We start from the raw sequence: 16338 nt of genomic DNA on the forward strand, positions 1-16338 counted from the left end.
GCAGATCCTCACAGGACTGGGCTGAAGAATCACTCCAGGAAACGAAGCTGAATCTATAAACCAGGAGGTGTGGCTAAAAGATTATGTGGGGAAAACTATCTTTTGTACACACAACTAATATATTCAAAGCTCGAGACCTAAGAGAAGCATGGCACTCTGAGGCACCGAATCAACCAGATAGTTGATGGTCCCAGTTCTCTAGTCTTAATTCTCTCCTAGCATTTACCAGTCCTTTTAGCCCTTGAATCTATCTATCTATCTATCTATCTATCTATCTATCTATCTATCTAAACGCAATGCTCAGACCTAGAAATGGGGAAGTAAGGGGTGGCGAGAGATACAGGTGAGGTCTACGATAGCTACGGGCTTCCCTGGTGGTAAAAAATCCACCTGCCTATGCAGGAGATGTGGGATCGATCCCTGGATCAGGATGATCCCCTAGAGAAGGAAATGGCAATCCACTCCAGTATTTTTGCCTGGGAAATTCCATGGACAGAAGGAACCTGGTGGGCTATAGTCCATGGGATCGCAAAAAGAGTCAGACATAACTTAGCAACTAAGCAACAGGATAGCTGTAGTCCGATTTCTTCATAAGAAAAGCTCCAAACATCCCTTGTAGACTGCGCAGAATCTAAAGGTTCTTACCTTCCTAGGGACACCCCACTGCCACTACCACTAGGTGCTATAAGGAACTATAATGAATTACTTAAAAGTAGGAAAACCAAAGCGCTCACCTTACACTTAAGTCAATGCCAAAACATTCACTGAATAACTCCCAAGTACTCATACTGCTCAAGGAATCAAGGGGGAAAAAAAATCCAAATGGTTAAATCTCTAAACTGACTCATATAAACAAGTGATTTATCATTCACTTAATAAAATGTATGTGCCAGGCACTCTGCTAAAGTTTCTGCCTTCAAGAAGCTTTACAATCTACTTTAGTTTCATACCATCAAGAACCAAAAAGGACTTTCCTAGCGGTCCAGTGATTAAGACTCCATAGTTCTTCTGCAAGGAGCTTGGGATCAGAGAACTAAGATCCCACATGCCAAGCAGCAAGGCCAAAAAATTAAAAAAAAAAAAAAAAAAAAAAGAATCTAAGTGTGCAATGACATCACAGGATGGAAGTGAGAACTATTTTTACTGTGTGGTGAGCTCTGAAGTAGTCTCTGAAGGCTAGATGGTTATTATTTCTGAAGGCAATTGGTGGGGAGGGAGAGCAGTCCAAAGCAAAGAGATCAGAAAACCCAAGGCTGGTTTGAGGAACAAGACCAGTTTGGTTAGAGAGGTATAAATACAAAGGCCCACAGGCAGAATGTCTCTGAGACACAAGTGTGAGCTGCTGGTCCCCATTCTGCAGCACTGCACCCCTTCATCCCCAGTCTTCCGACAAGGAGGGTTCTGCATTACCTGTGGGAGAATTACACAAATCCTTCGATCAGGGCTTCATTTCAACCTTTGGTTAATAGGAGAAAGAGCTTTTCCAACAGCCATTCTGACAAGTTAAAAGTAGGATTTCTCTAACCTGTGTATATTAATCCAAAAAGGAGCTGGCTTTGGAATGTGATCTTCTGAGGCCCTATGTACAAAGGGAATCCTCTCTGTCCTCATTAGACGTACTATAGACAGACACTCAGTGTTGCCCCTCAAACCCTGTCAACTCCTTCCATTGTGATATAGTGAGATAGAGTATTGATTTGGGAGTCAGGTGAACTGCTTCCCATCCCAACTGAATAACCATGGGCAAATTACCCACTCCTGTGAATCTCTGCTTCTCTTTTTAACAATAAACTTTATAGCCCTGTATGATTGATGAGGTAATGTCAAAGTGTCTAGGCCCTAAATGCTGAATCAGTGGTATTTCTTTTCTCGTCCCAGATCCTACCCTGAAAATCTTCAATTCCCCATGAGGGCAATTTCCTGGAAGTTAGAGTCAAAAGAACAATTCTATTTCCTTGCTCTCCACTAATAGATGATTTTTCCTCTTCCTTTCTCCTAACACTGTAGCTCCTTTCTCTTAATCTTTACCTTCTATTCCATCTTCATTCCTTCCAAAGCTAGGCTGTAAGAATCAATGAGCCAGATTTTTTAAAAAGGGCTGGTTCTCTACTTACCTCACTGCAAAATAAGCAATTCTGATCACGTCTCATTGCAATAATTGCTTCTTTGGAGCTGATGACTTTTAAATCCACATCTGCAGTCGTACCTAACACTCAAGGTGTTCCTTCTACCCATCTTCCATAAGCACCTCAAATGCTTTAAACAAAATGTTTTTAAGTAAGCATTATCTCCATAAACCTGCTCCTCATTCATTCTTTATACACTTCATTGACCACAACCCCTTACTTGGATTTCTGGAATCAAAAGAGCACTGAAATTAAGAATATTTTTAGTATATATAACCTCAAAATATATTTAAGCAACAAAACCTGAATAAAACTAACATGAGGGGACTTCCCTGGTGGTCCAGCGGCTAAGACTCCAAGCTCCCACTACAGGGGGCAGGGTTCGATCCCTGGTCAGGGAACTAGATCCCACATCTTGCAACTAAGACCAGGCACAGCCAAATAAGTAAATAAATATTAAAAACAAAAACTAACATGAGACTATTTACAGCCCTTATTAATCTCACTCAACGTTCAAATGCTTTGCCAGAAAATATTAATCATATTTGACTATACAGGGCTCTATCCCAGACCCTGCTGGAGGTGTTATACACTCAAAAGGGTGAAACTGGTTAACGAGAGAGGGGAAGAACTTAGATTTTACAATGGTATGTGGCCCTCCAAAGCTCAACCTTTATCGATAATGTTTTATTCCCTAGTATTTAATTTTTCTTGCTGGATTTTCTTGAGTATGCCATGACACTGACTTCATGAAAGGCTGACAAAAAAAAAAAAAAGTATATCAGACCTGTACTACAAAGCTTTGGCAAACAGACGGCCACGACTGGGGGACTTTCTCTTGACTGATGGCTGAATTCTGAAGGGATGTGACAAGAGGTGGTCTGGGCAATGAGCATGCCTGTTATGTGGACGTTATTTATGTTTGATCCCCAGTGCTTCTGTATGTGACCATGGTTCTGGTAATTGAAACTTTACATTTTATTATTTAATTCGACAAATTAAAATTTGTCCCAATTAATTATGCCAAGTGCTAAAAATAAAGAATGTTAACTATCCGAATGACTATTCAGCAGCTTGTTGAAAGTTATTTTCTCATATCAAGCAACAATAATTTCAAGAAACTGACTTTTTCTATTGTTTCACTTTTGCTGCAAAATGAACAGCTTTAAATAATTTTTGAAGTTTTGATTAGTTTGTTTCTGTATTTATAAACACTAATTTGCATATGCAATTTGATATACTTTATATAAGTAATTAAATCAAAGTTACCCAGCAAATACAGCTATAAAATTTAGCTAAATGTAAATAGTCTTTTAACTTTAATCTAAAAATTTTGTTCAGTCACTCTTAACCTTGCACTGAATATTAAAGTAAGTTTTATGTTTACTCTTTTTATGTATAAAGCAGAGACATACCGAAGTGAAGTGAAGTGAAGTTGCTTAGTCAGGTCCGACTCTTTATGACCCCATGGACTGTAGCCTATCAGGCTCCTCCATCCATGGGATTTTCCAAGCAAGAGTGCTGGAGTGGATTGCCTTTTCCTTCTCCAGGGGACTTTCCCAACCCAGGAATCGAACCAGGGTCTCCCGCATTGCGGGCAGACACTTTACCGTGGGAGCCATCAGGGAAGCAAAAAACCATAGAGTATATCTGTGTTTTAAAATTTTCTGGGGGGGATGCATTAGGGAAAAAAGATGCCTAAGAAGGCTTCTTAGAAAGGTGACAATAAATGGAAAGGTTGAGAAAACACTGATAAAAAGGATTAAGGATCTGTACCAGTCAGTATCTTCTCAGCTTTTCAAGACAGATCTTGTGAGTCACCCTTGACAACTCCTTTTCCCTTATCCTCATATCCAATCACTAAGAATAGGGGCTTTATCTCCTAATGATTTCTGGACTCTGTCTCTTTTTCCTACTGCCATTATCCTAACTCTGATCTTCATGATCTCTTGCCTAGACTTTACAAGTCTCATTAATCTGCTTCTTTTCCCTTTATTTCAAACTTCTTGAACCAGTTTGTCTCTCCTCTCTCCTTAGTCCACTCCAATTTGCTTCCATGTTGTCAGACTGGTTTTGTAGAAGACACTGATGGAGTGCACGATGCTAAATTCAACTTCAGTCCTTATTTTGCTGGTCCTCTTGGCAGCGCTCAATTCTAACAGCCATTTCCTTCTTCCTAAAACCCTCTTTCCAGATGCCCCTGGTGATCCAGTAAAGAATCCAACTGCCAACGCAGGGGACACAGGTTTGATCCTTGTTCCAGTAAGATTTCACATGCCTCGGAGGAACTAAGCCGGTACACCATAACTTCTGGCCCACTGTCTAGAGTCCGTGCTCCGAGAGAAGCCATGGCTATGAGAAGCCTTCATGCTGCAACTCGAGAGTAGCCCCCCGCTCTGCCAACTACAGAAAGCCTGCTGGCAGCAATGAAGACCCAGTGCAGCCAAAAATAAATAAAATTTTATAATAAAAAAGTACTCTTTTCCATATGGGCTTCCCTGGTGGCTCAGAGGTTAAAGCGTCTGCCTCCAGTGCGGGAGATCCGGGTTTGATCCCTGGGTCGGGAAGATCCCTGGAGAAGGAAATGGTAACCCACTCCAGTATTCTTGCCTGGAGAGTCCCATGGACGGAAAGCCTGGTAGGCTACAGTCCATGGGGTCGCTAGGAGTCGGACACGACTGAGCGACTTCACTTTCCTTTCTTTCCTACTCTTTTTCCATTGGTTTGCTGCTGCTGCTGCTGCTAAGTCGCTTCAGTCGTGTCTGACTCTGTGCGACCCCAGAGATGGCAGCCTACCAGGCTTCCTCGTCCCTGGGATTCTCCAGGCAAGAACACTGGAGTGGGTTGCCATTTCCTTCTCCAGTGCATGAAAGTGAAAAGTGAAAGTGAAGTCGCTCAGTCATATCCGACTCCTACGGACCCCATGGATTGCAACCTACCAGGCTCCTCCGTCCATGGGATTTTCCAGGCAAGAGTACTAGAGTGGGACGCCATTGCCTTCTCCATTGGTTTATGAGACATCAGTCACTCATTAACTTTCTTCAAATTAAGGCTGCTGATCCATTTCTTCCTGCACATTAAAGGTTATCTTGTCAGCCCATCTCCCAGGATACACATTTTTCATAGGTACTATCAGTGATTCCAGCAGTTTCAGCCACCACATAATAAACAGATGATCAAACCTCTATCTCCAACCCCAGGCTCCACTCTTGAGCTCCAGATTTCTCTATCCAGTTGTTTTTTGGACATCTTCCCTTGGAAGTCACAGAGATTGCTCGAAATGTCCAGATTTAAACTCACCTCAGTTAACAGCAACACTATCCACTCTGCTGCTCAAGGCAAGAGGCCCAGGAGTCATGCTTAATTGCACCCCTGTCCCCCAACCACTTGCAGCCTTCCAATGAAACCAATAACCAAGCCTGGTAATTCAAAGTTTCTACTGTGATCAAAAGACGACTGCTTCTTGTCAGGAAAGCTATGACAAACCTAGACAGTGTGTTGAAAAGCAGAGACATTACTTTGCGGACAAAGGTCTGTATAGTCAAGGCTACCCCAGTGGTCCAGAGCTGGACCATAAAGAAGCTGGAGTGCTGAAGAACTGATGCATTTGAACTGTGGTGCTGGAGAAGATTCCTAAGAGTCCCTTGGACAGCAAGGAGAGCAAACCAGTCAATATTAAGGGAAATCAATCCTGAACACTTGTTGGAAGGACTGATGCTGAAGCAGAAACTCCAGTATTTTGGTCTTCTGATGCACACAGCTGACTCACTGGAGAAGTCCCTGATGCTAGGAAAGATTGAGGGCAGAAGAAGAAGGTGTCAGAGGACGAGATGGCTGGATGGCATCACCAATGCAATGGACATGAACTTGGGCAAACTCAGGGAGATGGTGAGGGACAGGGAGGCCTGGCATGCTGCAGTCGATGGGGATGCAAAGAGTCAGACACAACTGAGTGACTGAACAACAACATTCTCTACTGTAACTCTCTCTCAATCTCTGTGAACATCTCTTGCTAGGACTACCATACTACTTAAGAACTAACTACTGGGACTTCCCTGGTGGTCCAGTGGTTAGGAATCCGCTTGCCAGTGCAGGGAACTCGGGTTCCATCCCTGGTCCAGGAGGATCCCACCTGCCAAGGAGCAACGAGGCCCATGAGGCACAACTCGGGAGCCCGCAAGCAGCAATTGCTGAGCCTGTGCACCCAGAACTGGTGCTCCGCAGCTGGAGGGGCCACCACAATAGGAAGCCTGACCACAACTAGAGGAAGACCTCGCTCAGCAGTGAGGAACAGCACAGCCAAAAATAAATTAAAAAACAAACAAACAAAAAAAAAACACCAACTACTTAAAGAATCTCCTGGTTTTCATCTTCTAGCAGTCTTAATTTATTCTCCCCAGAGCTTTCAAGTAATATAAATTAATAAATTTGATCATGTCACTTCTGAGATTAAAACCTTTCAATGGCATTTCACTGTCATCAGGGTTAGGTCTAAATATCATTCCCGAAATGCTACCAACCACCAAGCCTAGCTATCTTTTTCTTGTGAAATCATTTCCACCCTGCTGCTGACAAATCACATCCATAGGTCAGCTCTCATTAGCTTAATGGCTTTCCCTGACTCCCCTAGGCTGGGGTGGATTGGATTGCTCACTCAAAATACTACCATAATGGTCTCCAAAGTATGAGATACAAAATCAACTGGGACATAGGAAGAAATGCATACATGCGTATTTTTACTAATATACGTATATAATATGTACTTATACATTAGTAGGGCTTACCTTTATTATATACTAGCCTATTAATACTGGCAACTTTTATCTGCAGGTGAAGAAGTTCATTCACATTTTATCATACTGCATCACACTGTGGTTTGCCAACTCATTAAGTGGATTTATAAGATAGCTAGTTTTAACTAAATTAACATTTACAAAATAAACAGCTTAGAGTTCTGTCAAGAAACTGAATGGAAGAGAATGTTAATGATGCAAGGAAGAGGAACAAACAAACAGCAGAGCTGATGTCTCTGGAAGTAAATGATCCTAAGTACCAGAATTTTACTTGCCCCATCACAATAAAACAACACAAAATAACATAGTAACCAGCTAATCAGATCTAAGGAAGCCAAAGACTTAAAATTATCTTAAAGATTATTTATTTTTGGTAACACAGCATGCGGGATCTTAGTTTCCTAAGGGATTGAACCTGGGCTACTGCAGTGTAAGTGCCGAGTTCTAGCTAGTGGACCGCTCGAAAATATTTTTTAAATACATAGAATCTGGTAAAATACATAAATTACTTGAGACAGTTTATAAAATATATAGAATATTAACGAAGGCAAAACTTATCAATAAGACAGGCAGTTTGGGGGCTATATGTGGCCTCAAATATTCTTCTATTTTTGGTTAGCTTAATGTTTTTAGATTCTGTTTCTTAACAACATTTATTTATTTATTCGTTTATTTATATTGAAGTAGATATTCTCAGATTTATCTGTTTATTTACTGGCTGCATCAGTGGCTTGCAGAATCTAAGTTCACCAATCAGGGATCGAACTCATACCCCTTTCAGTGCAAGCTCAGAGTCCTAACCACTGGACCACCAGGGAATTTCCAAGATGTTTTTAGATTTTAAAAATTAGCTTGCAACATCTAAAAATGTTTAATCCATAAGAAATCATGTGAAAATTCAGATTTCCAACTTCTGGGGAAAGGGATTGTGGAAAGGCCTGGGAAGTTATGCAATAAGGCAACATTAGACCTACATTCTGTAATGGCAACAACTGGCTGGAACTCATCAATCAGATCTCATGGGACTCTAGTTGGCCTGTCAGTTTCCATCTGGTTAATTTTACTCAATTACCCATTAGAATTTAAATTCTAGGATTTCATTAGAAAAGTATACTTTTGTCTGTTTCATTCACTGCTATATGTCCAGGGCCTAGAACAGTAGCTGACACACAGTAGGCATTCAAGAAACATTTGCTGAAATTAATGATGAATAACTGTCGCCTGTCTCATCGTGTTTCCGACAAGTGTTTATAGTATTTTTGCTTTCTGGGCTTCCCTGGTGGTCCAGTGGTTAAGAACCCACCTTGTAACGAGAGGGACACTGGTTCGATCCCTGGTTTGGGAAGATTCTACAAGCCATGGAGCGACTAAGCCCACGGACCACAACTAATACAGCCCGCACACAAGGAGGAGCAGCCCCAACTCCCCACAATCAGAGAAAAGCCTACATGCAGCAACAAAGACCCACCATAGCCAAAAACAAACATAAGTAAGTAAATCTTAAATATATTTCTGCCTTCCCCTAAAAGACAAATTGATTACTCTCTTAAGTACTAATGAAGTGACTAACAGCAATTAGTTATCATTTACTGAGTACTCATGGTGTGCTAAACACCATGCTAAAATGCTTTACAAGCATTTGCTCATTTAATCACCTTAACACTCCTATGAGGCAGATATTATCATCATCCCTATTTTAAGAGATGAAGAAAATAAAGCTCTGGAGATTAAGCAACTGGCTAAAGTTCTAATGGAATTACAGAATGAAACAGCTATAACACAAGATAAAACATGAAAAGGACTATATGAAAGGCAAGAACAAAGTGCTACAGAATTCACAAGAATAGTTCACTTCCAGTTTGAAAGGCATAAGGTACATATTTTGGAAAGGTCCCTGAGGGAGGTAGCCTTTAAACCAGATCTTGTAAAAGGGGCAAGATTTCCATAGGAAAAGACGGGCGGGGAAGGGATTGCTTTTGTCACTTTCTCTACCAGGAAAGCTGAAATACACACCTAGGAGGTCGCCTGAGTGGAATGAAGCATATGTGGATAAATATTAAATGGAGTCAGTAGGAAGGCCTTCAATACCACACCCTATGAGTTATGATTTTATCCTGCAGACAATAAGGAGTCCATGAACGTTCCTAAATTAAGGAGTAGGGTGACAAGATCTGATGGTTTTAGCAATACTGCTGCAGCAGAAGTGGTTGTGGTACAGGTTACAGAAGAGATTTAGAAAGTTTCTGAAATAATGACACCTTTACAACCTACAGTATTTTCTAACATCTAGTATTGATACTTCACTGACACTTCATTAACAACATTAACAGTATTATTATATTTTCACATCAAGGAGCTTGAGACTCAGCAAGTTTAACGACCACAGAATTAATCGTCTTTTTGGGACTATGCTCTGAGAAAAACGTACACAAAACAATTTAGGGATGACGGAGGACATCAGTAAGAGGATCATAGTATCCAACAACTGCCAATATAGGAAAGGCAGAAAAGAGTAAGGAACCAGTCTTACCAAGGGTAAGATTTCTCTTATGCCCTAGTGTCTAGACCAATGGTCTGACCATTAACAAAAAATGCAGGAAAGGGACCCCACGCGGGAGTGAGTCTGAGGCTGGGGAACACTTAGTTTAGCGCCTTCTCTGTTGTTATTAGGAACTATGGGGTGGGTGGGGAGGCAAGGCTGGAAGGAATGTTCTAGATTACTTCCTGACCTGCAGGGGTTATTAGAAAGGTTTTGCAAACTAGAGGCAACCTTCAGTATCCTACAGGCCAATGGCAGTGACAGTTCCAAAACATCACAAAGAGATCAGATTCTTTCCGTCTGGACCCTTTATTTATAAATTCTGCCTCATGAATTCCCAGCATTGCGAATGGCAATTTCAAGAGTCAGAAAAGGGCTCCTTTCTTTCCAGAGGCAGAACACAGTCCTTAATAGCCCATATTTTGGTTAGAACCATACTGCCTGAGGAAGTGATTCTTCTGTTTACTAGCTCTGACCTTGCATTAGTTATTGAACCTCTTTGTGCTTCAGTTTTCTCAACTAGAATGAGAATCTGAGAAATAAATGAACTAGTATTACAGTACTTAGTGCCTAGCATATAGAAAGTTCTATACAAGTAATGACTATTACTATAGCTTTCCCATTTCTTTTTAAGTTCTCAAACTTTGGTGAGATACCTGGGTTAAAATATAAACTGGCAAAAAGGAATAAAATTTGGCAAATAAGAAAGGCTTTTTCAGAAGTCCTCCAGGCTTCCCTTCACATCTAATCAGCCAAAATCTGTATCACCTGCCTATGCCTAAATCAATCACTGTCTAGAGAGATAGAATTATGATTGATTTAGAGTTTATATCAATCAAGACTAGTGGGCTATATCAATCATCCCGGGGCTGGGAAGGTGCTGCCAGATTCCTGGTTAGCAGGATGGTGAAAGTGAAAGTGAAGTCGCTCAGTCGTGTCCGACTCTTTGCAATCCGTGGACTGTAGCCCACCAAGCTCCTCCGTCCATGGGATTCTCCAGGCAAGAATACTGGAGTGGGTTGTCATTTTCTTCTCCAGGGGATCTTCCCGACCCAGGGATTGAACCCAGGTCTCCCACATTGTAGGCAGACGCTTTAACTTCTGCACCACTGGGGAAGCAGGATGGTAGGAACCTGATAAAAACAATCAATGTCTGCCGAGACTTAGTCTTGAGAGTCTGCGGTCTCTGCTAAGGAGGGTTAAAACAAATAACTTCCAGAGCTGCAAGCATCACCCCTACAAAACTCCTAATAGCAATGAAATAACGACAAAGGTCTGTTAAGGCTAGTGAAGTCTGGCACAGAAGAAACAGTATAGTATAGGCCATAGCCTGAGGAGAGTATGCTGGTCAGGCAGTGAAGTACGGCAGGGTCTAGACATGGAGGTGTGAGGCTGGCTGTGTTAGTGTCCCCAGCCCTAGGGCTTAGATCACCAGCCTTGGACTAAACACCAAATCTTCTCAAAGCCTGTTTACTCTTTTTTTTTAAAATTTTTGTTTTTACTTTATTTTACTTTACAATACTGTATTGGTTTTGCCATACATTGACATGAATCCTGAGGATAACCAAAACCACCTTCCCAGGTGGTGCTAGTGGTAAGAACCTGCCTGCCAATGCAGGAAACATTAAGAGATGCAGGTTTGATTCCTGCATCTGAAAGATCCCCTGGAACAGGGCATGGCGACCTACTCCAGTATTTGTGCCTGGAGAATCCCCATGGACAGAGAAGCCAGGCAGGGCTACAGTCCATAAGATTGCAAAGAGTCAGACACAACTGAAGTGACTGAGCACGCACACAAAACCATCTTGAATTTGATGTTAGGATTAAATGTAAGGATGCATTTCACTCTGTGGTATAAGGATCAGAAAACAAAAACAACCAACCCACACATAACAAAACAATAATCCACAAAACCCACACAAAACATCACCACCAACAGCTAAGTATTCAGAAAGACAAAGTGCAAGGTGGGATGGGGTGGGGGGAGGGGCCTGAAGTGGGGTTGCAGAGAAAAAGGGGAAGCTACTTGACTTTAGACTAAAAGTCCCCTTCAGGACCCTGGTCAGGTTTTGCTGCTCTATTGAAGAACTTCCATTTCAAAGTGTATCAGAAAAGGACTAACGTGATTCTACTTAGAGGTTTCTCTGCAGCAAAATGGGTAAGAATCTCACTTCTGGATTTGCTGTAACTAGTGTGTTCTATTCTCTGAAGTGGTTTCCCAATCTGTAAAAATTGAGTAAATCATGGCCAAATTTACTTCACTGGGCTTAATAAACTAAATATTAGCTCCTTCCCTGTTGAGGCAGCAATGTTGCTGAAACTGAAGGCCAACACAAAATCTATAACATAAAAAAGTCCCTAAGATTTTTCATTCATTCATGAAGTTGCAGTTATTTGTAACTGCAAATAACAGGCCTATCAGCCTTAATGAAGGATTCTGGAAACTAGAGTGCTTAAAAGAAAGGAACAGACACAGAAGGTGAAAAAGAATCTGTTTTGATATTTGTAGAGCTCTTGTGCCTGTGTGCTCAGTCTTGTCCAACCCTTTGTGGCCCCATGGACTGTAACCTACCAGGCTTCTCTGTCCATGGGATTTCCAGGTAAGAATACTGCAGTGGGGTGCTATTTCCTTCTCCAGATCTTCCTGACCCAGGGATTGAACCCAGGTCTCCTGTGCTTCCTGCACTGCAGGCAGATTCTTCATCTACTGGGGTAAGCCACTGGGGAAGCCCTACTAGTCTCCAGACAATGTGGAATCTCATTTAATTCTTAAACACCTGGGTAACACTGTCCCCTCCCCCTCTCTAGAGAAGAGGAAAGGAAGGCTCAGAAAGGAAGGAAAATAACATTTATTTTGAACTGTGCTAGATGTTTTCCATATGCATTACTGCATTTGACACTTAAGTGACTTCTCTGGATGAGAGCTAGGAAGTAGTAGGCAGGATTATAGTACCAGATCTGATTCTAAACTCATTGTTGTTCAGCTCAAGGGAATAATTTATGTTTCCTCAGGATCAGGGATCTTACAAAACTCAATCTTAGAATCTCATTTAGCTCCCCTCCCCCAAAACACCCATAATAGTTGGGGTTAGCAATTCACCTTGGAGTTGTTCAGTTTCTTTCAGATTAAAGATTTCAAAGCAGGCCCAGTAGCAAACAAAAACAAAACACCTTTACAACTCTTGCCTAGGATTAAAAGCTTTCTTTCCCTCTTTTCCAGCCCAACCACTAGAGGGCCAGGCCACAAAAAAAAGCAGCTATAAACTAGAGCTCTGGAGCGATCCACCTGGTTTAAGCCACTTACTGTGTGACCTTGCCTAAGTTACTTTACCTCCCTAAGCCTCAGTTTCCTTATCTGGGATAACAGTATTATCTCAATAGATGGTGCAAATTAAATAAAACGTGACATGTAAAGCAATCAGAACAATGCCTGCACAACAGGAAGAGCTTAGCAAATTTAACAGCTTTTATTGCTGGAGAAGAAGTACCACTGGTGGGTCTGTCCCTAAGTCCAAAGACTTCGCCATCGTAATCTCTCTGAGCATTGCCTTTGCTGATTGGAGTCCCTTTAATAAGAGCAACAGGTCGCTCCTTTTCTGCTAATCAGGGCCAGGCCTAGAAACCTAAAGTCCCCGACCTATACATGACTACGAGGTATTGGCATTGTTTTTCTACCACTATGAGGGCTGTCACTCTGAACCCAGCCGAACCACCCCATTTCCGCCTCGGCTCGGGAAGTTCTCCAGGCCTTCAGCGGCCCAAGCTGCTTTTGGCATGGCTGCCCCTGGTTATCAGGCCTAGAGCCGGATCGCCTGGCGTACCTTCGCCAGAGGACTTTCTCTCTCAGACGTAGGCAGGATTTCCCTAAGTTCAGGGGAGTCAGTGAATCCAGTTAATAGGCACGTCGGTCAGACACACGCCTGGAGAGGGCTCCCTCAGCGTCGTTCGGGCCTGCCACCCGGAGCCCGGCCCCCAAGCCCAGGCCCGGCACAGACCAGAAGGTCGGCCCCTTTCTAGCCTCCGGGAACGCGTGCGATCCGGCCCAGGGCCACCACGTGGGGGTTCCAGAAGTGACAAGGTATTCCCGGAACCAACCCCCAAAGACTGCTCCCCGCATGGGCCCTAACCCGGCCCCAAACTGGCCTGAGCGGCGCTCCCGGCCTGGCTTTTCCCCTCAAATCTATTTGGAGGAGATTCAGACATCCTCTACAGCCTGGAGATAGGCTCTCGCCAGACTCCAAGCTCCGAGACTGTCTCAGCCCGAATCCCCAATTGCCTGGTTTCCTTACTCACCCATCGCGGCTCCGCTCGCTTCTACTTGGCGGCGGTAGCGGCGGCAGCCTCAGCCGCAGCTTCAGCAGACAATATGGCGGATCTGCAGGACGGCAGCCCGGAATGGACAAACAACTTAACATTCAATACCGGGAAGAAACGCGCTTTCGGCCCCAGCCTCTAGTTCACACAGACGAGCTCGTTTAAAGAGACCGCAGCTGCTAGAGGCGGGGAACTGGGATGAGATATGAAAGCAGTGGGTGGAGGAAAACTGGGAGGGACACCTACTAAATAAAGTTAAGCTGCTTAAGATTTCTCAGCTTCTTCTACTATTCCTGTTTGTAGTGAGTTGTCCTCCCCTGGAAACTTTTTCTTCCAAAAAGGCATTCCTTCCTTTTGTATTAATAGTTAAAACCACGCATAGACCCTGGACTGGATATGAATAAGGAGTTATCCGGCAAGGTAAAGTGACTTGCCCAAGGATATAGAGATAAGGAAATGAAGAAATCTAAAGTAAACCTGATTACAATCCTATTGAGAGATAAGTAGAAAAATGACACTGGTGCCAGGCTTTATAGTTGACAGAGCGCTTCATTTATCCCTACTGCAAGCTCTCTGAGGGCAGAGGGTCGGTTCTATACCCTTTATTACTGCTCTTCAGCACCTAGCACAGTATATGGGATAGTGTATGTGCTCCATAAATATTTATTAAATGAATAAACAGATGAATGAACAGATCTGTGAGTTACACAAAACAAGGAATATGATCTCCTTATTTTGAGATGAGAAAATTGAGACTCTGAGGTTCAAGTGTCTTTTGCTGTTGTTGTTGGCTGCACCCTGTGGCATGTGGGATCTTAGTTCCCTGACCAGGGATCGAGCCCTCATCCCCTGTAGTGGGGAGCCTGTAATCTTAACCACTGAACCACCAGGGAAGTTCCTTATGTGCCTTTTGAATCGTGAAATTTATAGCTGGTGCACATTAGACCTCCCTTTTTACATAATTGCATTCCGGTCCGCCTATTCCCCATCTCAACACACAGAGGAAGGCTATGTCTTTGTCATGGATCCCAAGAAGAACTATCTTTTGGGAGCCGAGGTCCTGTCACAATAAATTGCCATCTCTAATTGTGTACCCAGCCCATTGACGGAAGCAACTCAAAACGCCAGTTCTAGGATTCGGGGTCAGGAAAGGGAACCTTCTCTTCCTCTTCCTACTGCCACTGCTCAAGGTCAGACCCCTTTGTTCTCTGCTGGTCTGTTTTACCTGTCTCCACACTGGTCTCCTGTGTCCAGGTTCTCCCACTTGCTCCATTTGGCTATGGTGAGTCTTAGTTGTGGCACTTGGGATCTTTAGTTGTATGCGGAATCTAGTTCCCTGACCAGGGATCGAACCCAGGCCCCCTTCATTGGGAGCTGAGAGTCTTAGCTACTGGACCACCAGGGAATTCTCTGCACCGACTCCCTGCCCCCATCTCTTTAAAAGCAAAGACCTTATCATGTTAGGCTGGTCCTTACTGGCTTCTTGGGCAACTCCCCACCAGGCAATCCAGGCTCCATCCATATTTGGGAAACCACATTTTCCCATGTATGCTCCTATCTTCTTTTGTGCCTTTCCATACGCTTTTTAAAAAGTATTTTTGTTTATTTTTGGCTGTGCTGGGTCTTCCTTGCTGGGTGTCGGCTTTGGTTATGACAAGCAGGGGCTACTCTTTGTTATGGTGCGTGGGCTTATCATTGGAATGGCTTCTCCTGTTTTGGAGCACCAGCTCAAGGGCCACGGGCTTAGTTGCTCCAAGGCACGTGGCATCTTCCCCGACCAGGGATCGAGCCCACGTCCCTGCATTTTCAGACAGGGTCAGCCTATGTCCTCTCTGCTCCCTCTTGCCCTGGACACACATTTTCCTCAGCACTTGGCACCCTAAGTTGTTCACGAGGTGTCTCTCTCTCCTGGTTGTCTATGGAAGAGACTGTATCTTCCTCATCTCTGTCTCTGTCCCAGTGCCTGGCACAATGCCTGACTCAACAAAAGCACCAAAAACATTTGCTGCAGTGTCTGTCTTCTATGCACCACCAAGGGAGCGCCAGTATAACTTGTGGCAGAACAAGGACTCAGGGGACATGCTCAGACTAGATGAGTGTCTATAACTGTGTCTCTTCTCCTGCCAACCCCTGAGCCCTCCATCCTGTGGTCCACGGAGCCAGGAGGGCTTCCAAGCAGCTTCATTTCCATTCTTGCCCTTGGCCTTGCTCACATCCCCTCCCTTGTTGTTCAGTTCCTAAGTCTTATCCGACTCTTTGGGACCCCATGGACTGTAGCACGCCGGCTTTCCCCGTCCTTCGCTGTCTCCAAGTTTGCTCAGATTCATGACCATTGAGTCAGTGATACCATCTAACCATCTCATCCTATCACCCCCTTCTTCTGCTGCCTTCAATCTTTCCCAGCATCAGGGTCTTTTCCAATTAGTTGGCTCTTTGTATCAAGTGGCCAAAGTATTGCAGCATCAGCTTCAGTCCTAATGAATATTCATGGCTGATTTCCTTTAGGATTGACTGCCTTGATCTCCCTAGCCTACAGCCATTGAGCCTCCCTGATCCAGTCCCTGCA

At 43.5% G+C, this 16338-nt stretch overlaps 1 protein-coding gene across 2 annotated transcripts in view; it reads right to left on the minus strand.

Annotated features, from left to right (window-relative positions):
- Positions 1-13835, minus strand: part of KPNA6 (karyopherin subunit alpha 6) — a 55829-nt gene extending 41994 nt beyond the window's left edge. Inside the window, exons 1-2 of one of the 2 annotated variants that reach the window (XM_042244998.2) lie at positions 13752-13835; positions 5066-5196 (exon numbers count right to left, since the gene is read on the minus strand). In XM_042244998.2, the coding sequence (XP_042100932.1) occupies positions 5066-5147 (82 nt within the window). In that variant the 5' untranslated portion in view covers positions 5148-5196; positions 13752-13835. The remainder of the gene's footprint in view (positions 1-5065; positions 5197-13751) is intronic. The other variant, XM_012149798.4, reaches the window with a different exon arrangement.
- Between the last annotated feature and the right edge of the window lie 2503 nt (positions 13836-16338).

This window comes from Ovis aries, chromosome 2 (assembly GCF_016772045.2).
Source record: "Ovis aries strain OAR_USU_Benz2616 breed Rambouillet chromosome 2, ARS-UI_Ramb_v3.0, whole genome shotgun sequence".
Classification (NCBI taxonomy): domain Eukaryota; kingdom Metazoa; phylum Chordata; class Mammalia; order Artiodactyla; family Bovidae; genus Ovis; species Ovis aries.